Source organism: Podarcis raffonei, chromosome 14 (assembly GCF_027172205.1).
Source record: "Podarcis raffonei isolate rPodRaf1 chromosome 14, rPodRaf1.pri, whole genome shotgun sequence".
NCBI classification, from domain to species: Eukaryota; Metazoa; Chordata; class Lepidosauria; order Squamata; family Lacertidae; genus Podarcis; species Podarcis raffonei.
Window position 1 is genome coordinate 14039450 of NC_070615.1, and position 17561 is coordinate 14057010.

Below are 17561 nucleotides of genomic sequence, written 5' to 3' on the forward strand. Positions count from 1 at the left end.
ATTGCTGTGTCCGAAGCAACTATTTACTTGTTCAGCAAATCTTGGGACCAAGCCACAAAATTTTCAAAGGTTTCTTTCTTTCTTTCTTTCTTTCTTTCTTTCTTTCTTTCTTTCTTTCTTTTTGAAAGGCTGGCATCAATCCTTACAGAAATTCAGCATGAACAGAGTTCCTAACTCTAAGAGCCTTTGGAAACCCTAGCAGAAGTCTGTACACCGTAACTTTGGGTGTCTAAACCGCAGGGAATAAAAATAAAAATAATTGAGCGTACCTTGCAGTTTTCCATATGCCACTAAAGAACCACTGAATGTTACACCCCCAATATAGGTGCCCAAATAGGCCACTGTTTTGAGAACATTAGCAGAAGGGTGGACATCAAGGTGTGGATATTCGATCATGTACTCTGCAATGCACGTCAGAACTGCTGCCAAACCCACCAGACTGTGAAATGCAGCAACAAGCTGAGGAAGGTCGGAAATTTCAATCCGTTTCGCAATGGTGAGACCTGCAAAAGGAAACAATTTAGATCCAAGATATTTTTGTTGTTGTCGTTCAAGAAAACGTTGTATTGTATTTCATACCGTCTTAGAAACATAAACAGCAAGTTAAGTAACAAAAGGCTGTTTACTTTACTTTCTTAAGCTATTCCCCCCCCCTTTTTTGTGCAAAGACAAAATAATAGGAAATCGCAAGCTTATTTTAAGCCCTCTCCCAAAAGAAGGTGTCGCGAGGACCACTCTCAAGGCAACAGCATCTAAAGAACTCACAAAAATAGGGTGTCAGAGCCACAACCCTATCAGGGGAAGGAGTGTGGGAGAGCGATTTGCAGTTGGCAGACTGTATTAAATAGAAGGATAGCTGGAAGATCAAACTATGGCATAAAATAGTAATTTCCAAGCAATTTCCTGGGGTGTCCTGGGCTACCTTGGAAGCATCATCAGGAGCAGATAAATAATGGCAAACAAACAACCCTGAGAAACAGTTTGTCCACTATATCCTTGCAATGCTCAGCAATAGAGGGTTGGGTGTGTCTTGGGGCACCCTCAGTCCCAGCAGGGTGATGTGGAGAGCTACCTTACACAGAAGTGATCTACAAAGAGAGAGGTTGCCCTGGAAGAACACCCAGAATCCTCTGCAACGTGCCAGGGTTTCTTGGCAGGCATGCCTGCATCGACAGAACTCTCTGGAGGTAGAAATTTTGAAAACCACCAACATAAATAACCATACCCACTTCCTACCGGTATTGTCTATTTCTACAATGAATGCCTGTTCCTACAGGGACCTAGCTATGATTTAAAGTTTGGAATAGACACGGGACACTGTTGTTTTGGAAATGTATCATGGAATCCTGGGATAAAACTGGAGCTCTTCTTACGTAATACTCTGAGACTGAGAACCACAGTGCTGGGTTCCTTACTCTTGATCTTCTTGTACTAAAAAAAGTAAAGGTAAAGGACCGCTGGATGGTTAAGTCCAGTCAAAGGTGACTATGGGGTTGTGGCGCTCATCTCGCTTTCAGGCCGAGGGAGCCGGCGTTTGTCCACAGACAGCTTTCCGAGTCATGTGGCCAGCAGGACTGCTTCTGGCGCAACGGGACACCATGACAGAAACCAGAGTGGAAGGAAACACCATTTACCTTCCCGCCACAGTGGTACCTATTTATCTACTTGCACTGGCATGTTTTCGGATCTACTAGTTTGGCAGGAGCTGGGACAGAGAGACGGGAGCTCACTCCGCCGCGGGGATTCGAACTGCTGACCTTCCGATTGGCAAGCCCAAGAGGCTCAGTGGTTTAGACCACAGTGCCACCCGCATCCCTGACAAAAGGTGTTGATGGCCCATTTAAGAGGAATATTGGGCCTGGGCAGACAGAGGTTGCTATGATGATGGGGTGTGTGCTTGAGATGACAGGAAAAGAGAGTCTTTAGAGCAAGGTGTGTTGGGAAGAAGAAGGAGGGAACAAAGGGGGTGATCCATCTTGGGCAGGATGGCTGAAAACTGGCTGGGAGAGAGGCCTTGCACTCCAGTGCTGCACAAGTCCCTCTTGAAATGTCCATGCTGTAAGATCTGGACTCCCTCGATGCAGACTGAAGGTGTAATCATGTGAATAAATAAAGTTTCTTAAAGCTATGACAGTCTCTGCTGCGTCTTCAATTCTCCAAAGGAACACCAACCCTGGGTAAGCACCCGGAACCCCCTGAAATCTTGCTACTGCACAAAGTGGGGATGGCAGTGAGTTCTGTATGCTCTATATGCTTCTTAAAGGTAAAGGTAAAGGGACCCCTGACCATTAGGTCCAGTCGTGACCGACTCTGTGGTTGGGGCGCTCATCTCGCTTTATTGGCCAAGGGAGCCGGCGTACAGCTTCCGGGTCATGTGGCCAGCATAACTAAGCCGCTTCTGGCGAACCAGAGCAGCGCACGGAAACGCTGTTTACCTTCCCGCAGGAGCAGTACGTATTTATCTACTTGCACTTTGATGTGCTTTTGAACTGCTAGGTTGGCAGAAGCAGGGACCAAGCAACGGGAGCTCACCCCGTCGCGGGAATTCAAACCACTGACCTTCTGATCGGCAAGTCCTAGGCTCTGTGGTTTAACTCACAGTGCCACCCGCGTCCCTTATATGCTTCTTAGAGGACTCATAAAAACTGGACTGGGATGCTGCTCTGCCAATTTTTTAAGACTGAGATGGATTTCTAAACTATTATTAGCCAGCCTTTGAAAATGGCACAAGATATATCAATATTTGTTGGAAAGGAATTTCAGTCCTGGTAAAGAGCAAAACACAGAACAAAACTCCACCCAAAAAAATTCCAGAGGACATTTCCAAGAACATGGGTTTTGTGGGTACAGAATAGGTTCTCATTATTTTGTCCTCCATTTATGTTCACTGAGTGATTATTCACACAACTATTTTTTTAAACAAACAAACAAACAAACAAACATGCAATCTGATTTTACAATCTAGAATGGATATGTTTGGGGGATGCCTGGCCTTGTGGGGGCCAAACAGACTTTGGGGAAGTAGCATAACAAAAGTTCATAAACACCAGTGTCACGAAAACTACTTTGTTTCATAGCAATTGGCTGCAAATTTGGCTCCAGAGGAAATGCCCCCTATGTTTAAAACATACATATCTTGCGTCTCTATTTTGTCATTTTTCCTCTTAGTCAAGACTGCCACCTTTTGGAGTTAAATATACCTCTTAAGTCCCAAAAGATGCTTAACACACTGACTGATGGATCACTGATGCCTTGGCAGTGAGGTCCTCATATTACCTGCAGTAGCAATAGTTCAAATTTTCATAAAGGCATTGTCTTCCGGTACGGCTCCCTTGGCCAGTAAAGCGAGATGAGAGCCACAACCCCAGAGTCGTTTGCGATTAGACCTAACGGTCAGGGATCCCTTTACCTTTTACAGTAGATCAGAGCAGCATACAGGGGCCCCATAAACCAGTAAGAAGAATCAACTTGTGGATTTTTCTTTGGAAATAATCGCACTCAGTCACTTTTGCCAACTAGTTCAAAATATATACAGCATTGGTCAGCTCATTTGAGACAATATGAATGCTGCTATAGTGGTGAGGAAGAACCTCTGTAGCTTCAGTCCTGTTCAGATGCGCAGGGCCAAATATATTATTCCTTTGCACACAAAGCGTTTTCATGTTTTACCATGCAGTCCTGAAGTTAAGTCCCACGGCATTCAGTGAAGCTTTCTCACAACCAGGTAAGTGATGCTGGAATTTCAGCCTTATACTAGGCATTTGTGATATTTAAATTTTGTAAACTGCCCTGTGATGCTTTGATAAAGGGCAATAGAGAAATCCCTGGGAAAAATAGGTCCCTGCACCTCCTGGGCAGCTGATGGTTGCAGGGTAAGGAACCACAGTCCCAAACTACTTGTTCCATACAGATGTGTGTTATTATAGCAGCCCAAAAGCACTTTTAAACAGAATAATGGGTGTGTTCAGAAAGGTGCAGAGGAAAGACCTCTAGGGAAGAGGTATGAAATTAGTGGGGCAGTGTCCAATTCACCCTAATGGACCAACATCTACTGCTTTGTACATAAATTCCAATGGCTGATGCAAATATCTTTCTACTCCATCCATCCATCCATCCGTCCATCTAAGAAGCACATAATTAAGGTCAGCTTGTTGGGGCTTGCAAATACCCTGAATTAAATGAAAACATGTCCTAGAACACTGTAAGGTAAAGGTAAAGGTACCCCTGCCCATACGGGCCAGTCGTGTCCGACTCTAGGGTTGTGCGCTCATCTCACTCTATAGGCCGGGAGCCAGCGCTGTCACTGAGCTTCTTGGGCTTGCTGATTGGAAGGTCAGCAGTTCTGCACCCCATAGTCGCCTTTGACTGGACTTAACCATCCAGGGGTCCTTTACCTTTTACCTTCACCTAGAAAACACACCAAATAGTAAAACAATATTCCCTTGTATCTGCACATTGGAGGGGAAGAACAGCAGTGGCCAGAAAGCTGTTCTTTGGCAGCTTGTTCACTGCAAATGACTTCTCATTGCAGGAGCCCTTCCAAGGAGCATCGAGTTCAATAGTTTAGTTCAGGGGTCAGCAAACCTTTTCAGCAGGGGGCCAGTCCACTGTCCCTCAGACCTTGTGGGGGGGGGGCGGACTATATCTTTTGGGGGGAAATGAACAAATTCCTATGCCACACAAATAACCCAGAGATGCATTTTAAATAAAAGCACACATTCTACTCATGTAAAAACACCAGGCAGGCCCCACAAATAGCCCAGAGATGCATGTTAAATAAAGGATACATTCTACTCATGTAAAAACACGCTCATTCCTGGACCGTCCATGGGCTGGACTGAGAAGGCGATTGGGCCGCATCCAGCCCCCAGGCCTTAGGTTGCCTACCCATGGTTTAGTTAATAATAATAATAATAATAATAATAATAATAATAATAATAATTTATTTGTACCCCGCCCATCTGGCTGGGTTTCCCCAGCCACTCTGTTGTTTTTTTTAAAAGATATTTATTGAGTTTTTCCACCTTTATACATTAAAAAATCAAAAAGAAAAAACAAAAAAGTTAAAAACACATAAAGTTTACAATCCTTATTTTCAATAACATATTTCCCTGACTTCCCCACACCTCCCCTTCTTATATTCCAATTCAAATTGTTAATTCAACAAGTTCTTGTCCCCAATTTTTGACCTTTTTATATTTAATTCATTTAAAACAAACAAACCAATTTTAACTTATAAACATCAGTATTTAAACATCAGTGCTCACTCTTAGAACTTTTTTCTAAAGTCGACCCAAATTCCCTTCCACGAATTCCCCAATTTTCATACTAATAACAAAACAAAATAAAAAAAGCAGATTATTATTCTGCACCCTTTGGATTCCCAAACCCCACCCCCCCTTTCCCGGTTTCAATCCCCAACAAATGTCCATCAGTCTTAGTCTACTATCAGCCTGGAGACCTCACGTCCGTGGAGACTTCATGTCCGTGGAGACCTCACGTCCGTTGGAGACCTCACGTCCGTCCCCAGCCACTCTGGGCGGCTTCCACAGAGACCAAAAATACACTAAAATGTCACACAATGAACAATGAACAATGAACAGTACTCACCCATGGTTCCACCCATAGCCATGGCCATAGACATCTGGGCCAGCACTTCCGGGGATGGTTTTAGGGCACCGAACGTAGCTGCTATGCCGCCAGCGACCCCAATCATCCCTAGAGCATTGCCAAGTCTAGAGGTGCTCTGACTGGACAATCCGGCTAGCGCACCTACACAGCAAAGACCTGAGCCCAGATACATCATCTGAGAGAGACAAAAACAGAGAACACCCAAAGCAGTGCATGAAAGAAATCTATGATAGTTCTTAAATCTGGGACTGACACCCCACTTATCACAAAGCCTTCTGCACAGCAAGCTGTAAACGAGTATGTGACTTGTTTGGTGTGAGCAAAAGTTACTTTTTAACTAAATGAGCATCAGGAATGAGGTTGGTACCTACCAGCTCCAACTGGTACGCAGGCTGAGACCCTACCTGCCTGCAGACTGTCTCCCCAGAGTGGTGCATGCTCTAGTTATCTCCTGCTTGGACTACAGTGGTACCTCAGGTTACATATGTTTCAGGTTACACACTCCGCTGACCCAGAAATAGTGCTTCAGGTTAAGAACTTTGCTTCAGGATAAGAACAGAAATTGGGTTCCGGCGGCGTGGCAGCAGCAGGAGGCCCCATTAGCTAAAGTGGTGCTTCAGGTTAAGAACAATTTCAGGTTAAGAACGTACCTCCGGGACGAATTAAGTACTTATCCTGAGGTACCACTGTACTACAATGCGCTCTATGCAGGGCAACCTTTGAAAATGACTCGGAAACTGCAAGTAATCCAGAATGCGACAGCCAGACTGGTGACTGGGAGTGGCCGCCGAGACCATATGACACGGGTCCTGAAAGACCCACATTGGCTCCCAGTACATTTCCGAGCACAATTCAAAGTGTTGGTGCTGACCTTTACAGCTCTAAATGGCCTTGGCGCAGTATACCTGAAGGACTGTCTCCACCCCATTGTTCACCTCAGACACTGAGGTCCAGCTCCGAGGGCCTTCTGGCGGTTCCCTCCCTGTGAGAAGTGAGGTTACAGGGAACCAGGCAGAGGGCCTTCTCGGTAGTGACGTCCGCCCTGTGGAATGCCCTCCCATCAGATGTCAAGGAAATAAACAACTATCTGATTTTTAGAAGACATCTGAAGGCAGCCCTGTTTAGGGAAGTTTTTACTGCATGATGTTTTATCGTGTTTTTAATATTCTGTTGGGAACCACCCAGAGTGGCTGGGGAAACCCAGTCAGAAAGATGGGGTATAAATAATAAATTATGATTATTTTATTATTACTTCCAGAAAAATGAGAACAGGAGAACTTTGCTAGATCTGGCCCTAAGGCCACGTGGTCTACCATACTCTTCTCAAAGGGTCCAGTCTTTGGGAAGTTCGCAAGCAGGACCCCGGCGCAACAGCACGCTTGGCGTCTCACAATTCCCTCCAACTGAAGACATTCTGCCTCTGAGTGTGATAGAAAGCCACTTCCGAGCTGGACAGTAGGTGGGGTTGCGGGCCCACCCCTCCCACTCACGCGGGGGCTGGCTCTTAGCCCCCGCGAGAACGAGGGAATCCCTGGGCGTGCCTACGACCCAGCCCACCAATCGGCGGGCTGGGGAGGCATGGCCTAGCCCATTTAAGGCCGGCGTGCCCGGGGACCGCCCTGTTTGCCCCGTTCCAGCTGCCCGGTTTTCCCATCCCACCCACCCTTTAGGCTTAGCTAGCTTTGACCTTGCTATGGACTCCAGTTGGTCGCCACAAGGGGCCTGGTAGGAATTTTTCCAACTTGGCGCACTTCCAGCCATTTGGTTTTTTCGCCTACCTGGTAGCAAACATCACAACTTCCTCGGTATTGGCAGTTAGGCATTGGCAGGGGTAATTGTTATGCAAATGAAGGGGGGAAGGAAGTGCCATCACCTTCCCCAATGAAAAGGGTAGTCCGGTAGAGGACTCCGGGGGGTGTTGCCCTGTCCGAAACCTAGGGAGGGCCCACGGCACGCCCCCGAGCGGTGACACCCGTGGGATCCTAGTTGGCGTACTTCAATAGGACTCCCACGGCTGGTGGATAACCCTTCCTGGTCCCCATGCCGGGTAGTCGATAGGAGCCAATGCCTAAGGCCAATACCTTCCAATTCCTGTAATCAATAAAGTTGTAGCCTTTTACACCCATTAACCTTAAATAATGTGTCCAGTGTCTTCATTTCACATGGGGGGAGGGGACTTGCCACGCAACATAGCCATATCCTCCATGTGTTAGCCATGATCATTAACTCTAGTAGCTCTGCACTGAGTAGGACTGGCACTGAATACCTTAGCTCTTATCACATTCTTCCAGAGGTGTATAACAAGGGAAGAACTGAGTAGCTCAAGATTATGGTTTATTGGTATAACCATCCTTCCTAGATTTATTCAGTTTCTTCTATGCCAAGTTTTTCCTTTTTTTTAAGTTTCAGCCATTGTTCTTATGTGTGGAAGAGTTACAGATCACTAGTTCAAACACATTTTAAAGATGCCAGCTTTGTGAGATCATTCCATCAGATTTTCCTCTCTCTTTGATTTTTTAGTGTTTTGATACACCAAAATGCTTTGAAATCCCTGTATGACAATGCATTTATATAGAACATGTGGTGTTCTCTTTATGTTTGGAAAAGCATATGCTATTTCCCCCACTGCTAATCACAAATGTTCAATGTAATCTTTAGGGAAGAAAAAAAAAGTGTTACTAAATTTCCCCTTCCCCAACAACGTTCATTAAAGTCACACAGCAGAACCCAATTAGAATAATCTAGTCATTCCACCCTTATTTAACCAAGGCTAACACAGACGTCTTTTATTCTGTCTGCATTTCCAGAAATATGAAAGGTGTTTTTTGTGTCATCATAAAAACAGATGACTAGCTCATAGTGTACAGAATATGCCTTTCTTCTCTCTAAAATGAAAAGTTAAAATAAATAACTGATGTATACTTTTTAAAAAAGTTATAATGTATTTATGTTTATGTTTTCAAATGTGCTGTAAGTTGCTTTGAGACCTTTGGGTATACAAGCATCTAAGAAGTCTAAGAATAATAATGATAACTACAAACTGTGATTCTTGCAATGCAATGGGTTGACCCTTTTCAATTCTACAATTCTATGATTCTACAACAGGAATAACGTAAATGTTTTATCTTTTGGTATATAGCGATTAAGATGTTGATTTTTAAATTTCTGATCAAACTATACAAACTGTATGAAATAGACGGGCCAAAATACAAAACACGACACCTCTCATATCTTTATACTGCCCAATTTTAACTTACTTTTGTAACCAACTGTACTTTTAGTTTAATAATATGTTGAATAGAATTATTCATTAATTTAATGCAGTTAAAATCTGCTCTTATTCTATTCTCTCCAATTTGGTTAATTTTGCAGATTTAACTTAATCTTGCAGATTGAGTTTAAATCCAACATTTTGACTCCCAGTCTCTTACTGTTGGTAAATTCCTCTGTTTTCCAAAGCCAGGCCACCAGTACCTTTGCTGCTATCATTAAAAATTATATTAATTGTTTTTCCTTTTTATGAGAAGAGTATGGTGGACCATGTGGTCTTTTGGCCTGTTCTAGCAAAGTTCTCCTATTCTCATTTTTCTGGAATGAGTAGTAGTAGTAGTAGTAGTAGTAGTAGTAATAATAATAATAATAATAATAATAATAATTTGTACCCTGCCTATCTGGCTGGGTTTCCCCAGCCACTCTGGACAGCTCCCAACAGAATATTAAAAACACGATAAAACTTCAAACATTAAAAACTTCCTTATACAGGGCTGCCTTCAGGTGTCTTCTAAAAGTTGGATAGTTTTTTATCTCCTTGGCATCTGACATTCAAATAGGATCAAACATATTTCTATTTCTTTTCCCTTGATCTTTCCTAGTATTTGTTTTCAAAACATCTTTAAATCTGCTACAGATTCTGCACTGACCTCTTTAGAGGAAGAGCAGGATACATATGAAGTGAGATAATCCATAAGATATACAGTGGTACCTCGGGTTAACAACTTAATTTGTTCTGGAGAATCATAGAATCATAGAATCATGATTGGAAGAGACCACAAGGGCCATCGAGTCCAACCCCCTGCCAAGCAGGAAACACCATCAGAGCACTCCTGACATATGGTTGTCAAGCCTCTGCTTAAAGACCTCCAAAGAAGGAGACTCCACCACACTCCTTGGCAGCAAATTCCACTGTCGAACAGCTCTTACTGTCAGGAAGTTCTTCCTAATGTTTAGGTGGAATCTTCTCTCTTGTAGTTTGGATCCATTGCTCCGTGTCCGCTTCTCTGGAGCAGCAGAAAACAACCTTTCTCCCTCCTCTATGTGACATCCTTTTATATATTTGAACATGGCTATCATATCACCCCTTAACCTCCTCTTCTCCAGGCTAAACATGCCCAGCTCCCTTAGCCGTTCCTCATAAGGCATCGTTTCCAGGCCTTTGACCATTTTGGTTGCCCTCCTCTGGACACGTTCCAGTTTCTCAGTGTCCTTCTTGAACTGTGGTGCCCAGAACTGGACACAGTACTCCAGGTGAGGTCTGACCAGAGCAGAATACAGTGGCACTATTACTTCCCTTGATCTAGATGCTATACTCCTATTGATGCAGCCCAGAATTGCATTGGCTTTTTTAGCTGCCGCGTCACACTGTTGGCTCATGTCAAGTTTGTGGTCTGTTCTTAACCTGAAACTGTTCTTAACCCGAAGCACCACTTTAGCTAATGGGGCCTCCTGCTGCTGTCGCACTGCCGTCGTGCGATTTCTGTTCTCATCCTGAAGCAAAGTTCTTTACCAGAGGTATTATTTCTGGGTTAGCGGAGTCTGTAACCTGAAGCGCCTATAACCTGAGGTACCACTGTATATTAATTTGGCAGTAGAATATTAGTGTAAAGTGTAGATGCAATTATGAACATTTCTCCCCAGTATTTGTTGCACGGTACAATGCACTTCTAGAAGGGGCTGCATGCCAATTCGCTGCTCTGAATCTTGAAAATAATTTGCCAACATCTGTTCTAGTCTACAATTAAGCTTTGGCTCAGTAGACACTTCTGGAGATTTAATAAAAGAATAGACTTTTTATTGAACAGCTCTGTCTTTTATTTGATGGAAAGAACAATGGGCCACCCCACATAATCTAAGCAACAGGTATAGGTATTTTCTTAAGCAATATCAAATAATGGATTCCCCCTATACAGCTGTTGGTAAAAAAAGCCAATGTTTTATACCTGTTGTGTGACCAATGTTCCAGAGCATTTGTTAGTTTTCTTTTCAAATATGATTTTGTTCACCTGCTTCGTTTTAAACATAAGGCATTCCAGAAAATAAAACATATCACCCCATTTCCCCCCATTCTTGTTTAAAGCAAATGAAAAGGCAGGCTGAAAACTGACACCATGGTAATTTTTTTCTGTTCTTGTTCCTCTGGGAAATGGCAAAACACATTGACAAGGGAAAGGGAAAACCAGGCAGAGGGCCTTCTCGGTGGTGGCGCCTGCCCTATTGAAACCCTCCCATCAGATGTCAAGGAAATAGGCAGAGGGACTTCTCAGTAGTTTTTAATTTTTGATGTTTTATCGTGTTTTTAATATTCTATTGGGAGCCACCCATCTGGCTGGGAAAACCCAGCCAGGTGGGCGGGGTATAAATATAAATTATTATTAATAATAATACTCACCCATCTGGCTGGGTTTCCCCAGCCACTCTGGGCTGCTCCCAACAGAATATTAAAAATAGAATCAAACATTAAAATATTCCCTAAACAGGGCTGCCTTCAGGTGTCTTCTAAAAGTCAGATAGTTGTTTATTTCCTTGACATCTGATGGGAGGGCGTTCCACAGGGTGGGTGCCACTACTGAGAAGGCCCTCTGCCTGGTTCCCTGTAACCTCACTTCTCACAGGGAGGGAACCGCCAGAAGGCCCTGGGAGCTGGACCTCTGTGTCCGGGCTGAACAATGGGGGTGGAGACACTCCTTCAGGTAAAATAATAATATAATAATAATTTATTATTTCTATCCTGCCCATCTGGCTGGGTTTCCCATCTAAATTAGGCTGAGGCCATTTAGAGCTGTAAAGGTCAGCACCAACACTTTGAATTGTGCTCGGAAACGTACTGGGAGCCAATGTAGGCCTTTCAGGACCGGTGTTATATGTTGTTGTTGTTGTTGTTGTTGTTGTTGTTGTTGTTGTTGTTGTTACTGTTATTATTACTGCCACCCTGAGCCCCTTAGAGGTAAGACATCGTAGATGTCATCACTGTCAAAACCAGGAAAAGAAAAAATATCTGTTTGAAAAAATGACTAGTGAATGATTTGTGTGTGAAGACTTCCCCTTTGATTTCAATGCATTTATTACTTTAATTTTAGTAAAAAAAAATTATAACTTTATGTTATATTTATGTTGTTACAATATGTAGTGCATGCTCCTCATCCCCTTAATCTAGATCTGGCTTTACTTAAGAGTAGCTCATAAGTACAGTGGTACCTCGGGTTACATACGCTTCAGGTTACAAACTCCGCTAACCCAGAAATAGTACCTCGGGTTAAGAACTTTGCTTCAGGATGAGAACAGAAATCGCATGACGGCGGCGTGGCAGCAGCAGGAGGCCCCATTAGCTAAAGTGGTGCTTCAGGTTAAGGACAGTTTCAGTTTAAGAACAGACCTCCGGAGCGAATTAAGTACTTAACCCAATGTACCACTGTGCTGATTTGGCTTGGTTACCATCTCTGCTAAGACAATCTATGCAAATGGATGGTAAAAATTAGAAATGATTTCTGACCTGCTCAATGCTGTGTCCACTGAGAAGAGACGCACCATATCCTCCAACAAACACCCCTCCAGGGAGAAGATAAAGATAATTATATTCTGGTGGATCTGTTGGTCGTTTAAACATATCCAGCATTCGCTGGGTAATTAAGAAGCCACCTGTTGGGGGAAAAAGTAACATGGATTTTTAGAATGAAAACGAAGAAACAGTTAGAGGCCAATATTTCATTTTTCTCTGTTTCTCAATTTTCCAGTCTTAAATTCAATTCACTACATTTCCACAACTGTTTTCATATTTTTTTTTTTAAAAAAAAGCTCTCATGAAAATTCATTAGCATCTTAGTGTAAATTTCTCCTAATACGCATACGTTTGTATGCAATTTTATCTAATACACTCACTTTTGCAAAGCAGTATTTCACAATATAATGCATTCTTGTATGAAATTTTCTTGGCTGAAGAACCACATTGCAAAATTCAGGGAAGGGCAAATTTTGAAGGCTGGCTGAGTTTCACTTCTGATAGTTTCAGAAAGTGGGTAGCGTCATGTTGAAATACAAACTGGATTTCTCTTCCATCTCTAGCTGTGATAAAGTTACCCAGATTAAAAACTAAGACTCCATCAAATTTTAAGTCATTCAACTTATTATTATTACACTTTTACTGCCAAGGAGGGGGGGCAGGTGCTTGTGGGATCCTCTACCTCAGTTGCCAAAATAACTGGGTATTCTGCAGCTTTTTTGTGTGGGTCATTTTTTCCGCTTTGCTTCAGGCAGAAAAAAAAATTGGGGCAGTCCTGGGAGCTGTTAAATAAGTAGGCAGTGCTCTTCCGCCAACTGCACTGAGGGAGGAAGGTGATTCTGCTTATTATGCCTCATTGGCAGCCAATGTTCTTTCAGCCAGTGAGGCATATTATTATATTATTATTATACCTCATTGGCCAATTTAAAGAGCAGGAGCTGGGGGGAACTCCAGCCAGCTACTCAGGGAGCCAGGGGAATTCCCCCAAGTGCATTCCTGCTGCCTGGGGATGGTGACTGAGCACAAGGATACACAACAGCCACCCACACGGAGGAAGGGGTGAGCATTTATTTGGGGGCAGTCTTGAGGGCTGTTAAATGAGTCAATGAGAGTGGCCACCGAGACCACATTGGCTCCCAGTATGTTTCCGAGCACAATTCAAAGTGTTGGTGCTGACTTGTAAAGCGCCTGGGACTTCCGGGTTGGCGCCATCGGCAAATGGCGGAGTTCCTCTGTTCTTCTGAGGAACTTGCTCCGTGAGATCGGGTCCTGCGCTGCGGCGAAAGCGGGGACCCTTCAAAAATCACAGGCGGGTGAAGCCTGTGACCCTGGGATTCGGCGGGCACCATTTGTGCCTCCCCTACTCGCAGGGAGACCCGATTTCGGGGCTCCGGAGCGAAGTGGGGTGAGTGGCGCAGTGCTGCGAACTGACTGCTTCTTTCACGGAGTGAAGCCGCACAGCCGTTGCCAGAGAGTGCTGACTTTTTCCTATGGACAATTTGTTCCTAAAAGCAACTACCCGTGAGTAGAACAAATCGGAAGATTTTAAAAGAAAAAGGGTCAAAAAGAACTTTAATTTTAATTGGAGGATATAAAAAGGGAAAGAATCAATTTGGCAGCTACGCGGGGAGGCTCAAATAGGAAGTCCGCCTTCCGCTTTTGTATATAGATTGAAGCAAAGACCCTACAAGCTAAAATCTTGAAAGTTTTTGATAAAGGTTTAAATATTCATCGTTTAAAATGCAAACCCCCCTTTTGAAGAAGTAGGGGGAAACTTTGAATTTAGCAAGTTTTAGGAAACTAAAAAACCTCAGCTCTGAGCCTGGGAACGGGCTGCCTTGGACGTTCGGAGAATTACATTAAAAGATCTTTGATAGAATGGACTTGACAGTTAGTTAAAATACAAAGTTTCTTCCGTTCTCTTCTGCTTTTAAGATGGAGGAAAGTAACTTAAATTGATATAAATGGAGACTGTGTCCCTCTAGTGGGAGATTTTTGATACTGTTGCAGGAGTGAGTGCCAGCTGGAAAGATAAGATCCTGAGAAACCAGAGACTGACCTTGAAATACTCAAAATGTTGCTTACTGAAGCAATTGTGAATTCACTGTTTAAGATAAACTATTCGCTGGAAGAACTCCAAAAGAAGGTGAAAGACATGACTCCAAAAAAAATTGACAACTGGGACAACAGGAAATTCCTAACCACAGACAAGAAATGAGCACCAATGCTGGTTTGTCACAGGAACCTACTTTGGCAGTAGCCGTTGTTTCAGAATTCAGAATAACACAAGTGAGATCCTTAGTCCCACAGAAGCAAACTGAGGACTATAAATTGAGGATGCCTATGACTGAATTTGGCAAAAGTCAGATTTTGAGAACCGGATCCTGGCCTGGAGTGAAGATGGAAAGTTGGAAAGTTTTTATTACACAGGGACCTACAGACTGTTGGTCTTTGGAGGGAGTTGAAGGTTTGGGGGCTTTTGGACTTGGAGGCATTTTGAAATATGACTCTAGTTTCAGTTATGGAAATTTGGCCGGACTGCTCAGAAGATACGACCATAATATTAGGATGGAATTTCCTTGGGATCTGTTACTTGGCATTAAGGAACATGAAGAAAACTTGCAGAAGGGGCCTGGAGGGGACTTAAGAGCCTCGGACATCAGATTTCCAGACTGAGGGACTATAGGGAATTGACGGAAAGGACTGGCAGTTTCCGAAACCAGGGGGGGAGCTGAGGGAAGAAAATTGGAAATTTAAAGTTCTTACTAAAGTATACATTAAGTTTAAGGTTTATATGAAACTAACAAAAAATTTTTTTTGAGGGATAGAAAAACGGAGGATTGACACTTCATGGATTTAGCAGAAATGTTATCAGAAGTTAAGTACTTATAAGTTTTAGCTTTAAGGTTAAAATAAGGTTAAGAAAATTATGTTATGTATAATTGAGATTTAAGAGAAAGATGGAAAGGATTTGCTGAAATTACCTAATAGAAGTGGAATACAAGAAGGGAGGTGTGAGGAAGTCGAGGAAATAAGTGAATGAAAGAAAGGTTGTGTTCTGAAATGTTTTTTCTTTTTTATTCTTTTTGTATTGTGTTTTTGGTTTGTTTTATTTTTGTTGTGTTTTTACTTTTTTTGTTGTTAAAAGCAATAAAGACTATTTAAAAAAAAGAAAAGAAAAAGACTTGTAAAGCACCTGGTATGCCCTGCGGTTTGTCCCAAGAAGGACCTTAAGGTCCACAGATGACAACACCTTGGAGGTCCCAAGTTGCAAGGTGGTTAGATTGGTCTCAACTAGGGCCAGGGCCTCTTCAGTACTGGCCCCGACTTGGTGGAACACTCTGTCACAAGAGACTAGGGCCCTGCGGGACTTGACATCTTTCCGCAGGGCCTGCAAAACAGAGCTGTTCTTCCTGGCATTTGGTTTGGACTCAGCCTGACCCTTATGTTTCCCTCCCCTTATGGTTTTGATCTATGGGCTACTTTTAAAATGAGGCTGCATTTTAAATTGCATTTTAACCTGTATTTTGTTCCCCCCCCATTATGTTTCTATTGTAATTTTACTGGTGTTAGCCGCCCTGAGCCTGGCTCTGGCCAGGGAGGGCGGGGAATAAATAAAATTTATTATTATTATTATTATTATTATTATTATTATTATTATTATAGCCCTAAACGGCCTTGGCCCAGTATACCCGAAGGAGCGTCTCCACCCTCATCATTCAGCCCAGACACTGAGGTCCAACGCCGAGGGCCTTCTGGCGGTTCCCTCACTGCAAGAAGTGAGGTTACAGGGAACCAGGCAGAGGGCCTTCTCAGTAGTGGCACCCACCCTGTGGAACACCCTCCCATCAGATGTCAAGGAAATAAACAACTATCTGACTTTTAGAAGACACCTGAAGGCAGCCCTGGTTAGGTAAGTTTTTAATGTTTGATGTTTTTAACATTCTATTTTGAGCCTCCCAGAGTGGCTGGAGAAACCCAGCCAGATGGGTGGGGTATAAATAAATAATAAATTAAAATATTATTTACATTAGTAAATTTGTACCTGCGATATTGACAGATGAAACAAACGCAGCCAGTAAAGCTAATGTCTGTGGTACGCTGGAAGGAAAATATGAGCCCCCCATCAGCACCAAACCGCCAACAGCAGTAAGTCCTAAAGGAAAAACAGAACAGGTTTAGACTTTATAACATAACTAAGGAATGTGTAATTAGTAAACTTTTTTTCAAAATCTTTGAATTATACAGCAGATGTTTCCTGTTGTGGTTGAATATAGTGATTATTCAAAATGTCAACATCATTCTGCTCCTCTTTTGAGCAAGCAGACTAAAAAAAACAAAAACCAACTTCAAGGGCAGGACCAGAAGCTTCCACTGACAGTGCAAGGACGTCAGAGCTTGTTGAGCTACAAAAATTGCTACATCCACACTGCCCATTGTTAATTATCAGAAACTGCTTATCAAGGGCTGGCTTCTTACAGAGAATTAAAACGGCAAAGATTGTAAAGTTACTATCCCAAAGTAGGATCAGCTTCAACAGCACCTGCATTGGCTTCCAGGCCAAGTTCAGATTCTGGACCATAAGGAGATTGCTATGTCAAAGTAAAAAGACAAGTCTAATATCAAATGGCAGCATTTTTCCATGACCGCTTGCCATAAATCTGCAGGTGAGGGATGACATATTTGAATACTTGACCACAGATGTGAAAAAACTTTCTGCTAGAAAACTAGCTGGAAGAATGGTTCACACGAATCCTTCTGATGTGCTAGTTTTCTCTGTGAAGGGAGTCTTCTTCTTCTTCATTTGGAAAAGGGCATTCAAACCTTTCACTCTGCAGACTGAAATAACACAGTCCAGGAAAAACTTGCTGGCTATATAAAACTGTCCCTCAGCAATGTCAAAGAACCCTATGGTTGGTATGGATGGATGGATTGTATTTCTAACTCGCCCTTTGCCAACTGGACCCAGGTTGGAATACAGCAAAAAAACAACAAACCTGTAAAACAAAAACCGTGTCAAAACATCATAAAACATGATTAAAATACACCAAATCAACTAGCAGCAAGTTGAGTGGCTTTTTACAGTTCTTATTCCTTTTCCAATAGATTGAGCAAAGAGATGCGTGATGACAAATGTCAGCAATGTCAATGCTAGGTG

General features: G+C 42.9%; 1 protein-coding gene across 1 annotated transcript in view; it reads right to left on the reverse strand.

Moving 5' to 3' along the window:
• Positions 1 to 17561, reverse strand: part of LOC128401838 (NAD(P) transhydrogenase, mitochondrial-like) — a 77300-nt gene that overhangs the window by 17381 nt on the left and 42358 nt on the right. Inside the window, exons 12-15 of the mRNA XM_053365358.1 lie at positions 16449 to 16559; positions 12398 to 12543; positions 5611 to 5806; positions 270 to 503 (exon numbers count right to left, since the gene is read on the reverse strand). Of these exons, the coding sequence (XP_053221333.1) occupies positions 270 to 503; positions 5611 to 5806; positions 12398 to 12543; positions 16449 to 16559 (687 nt within the window). The remainder of the gene's footprint in view (positions 1 to 269; positions 504 to 5610; positions 5807 to 12397; positions 12544 to 16448; positions 16560 to 17561) is intronic.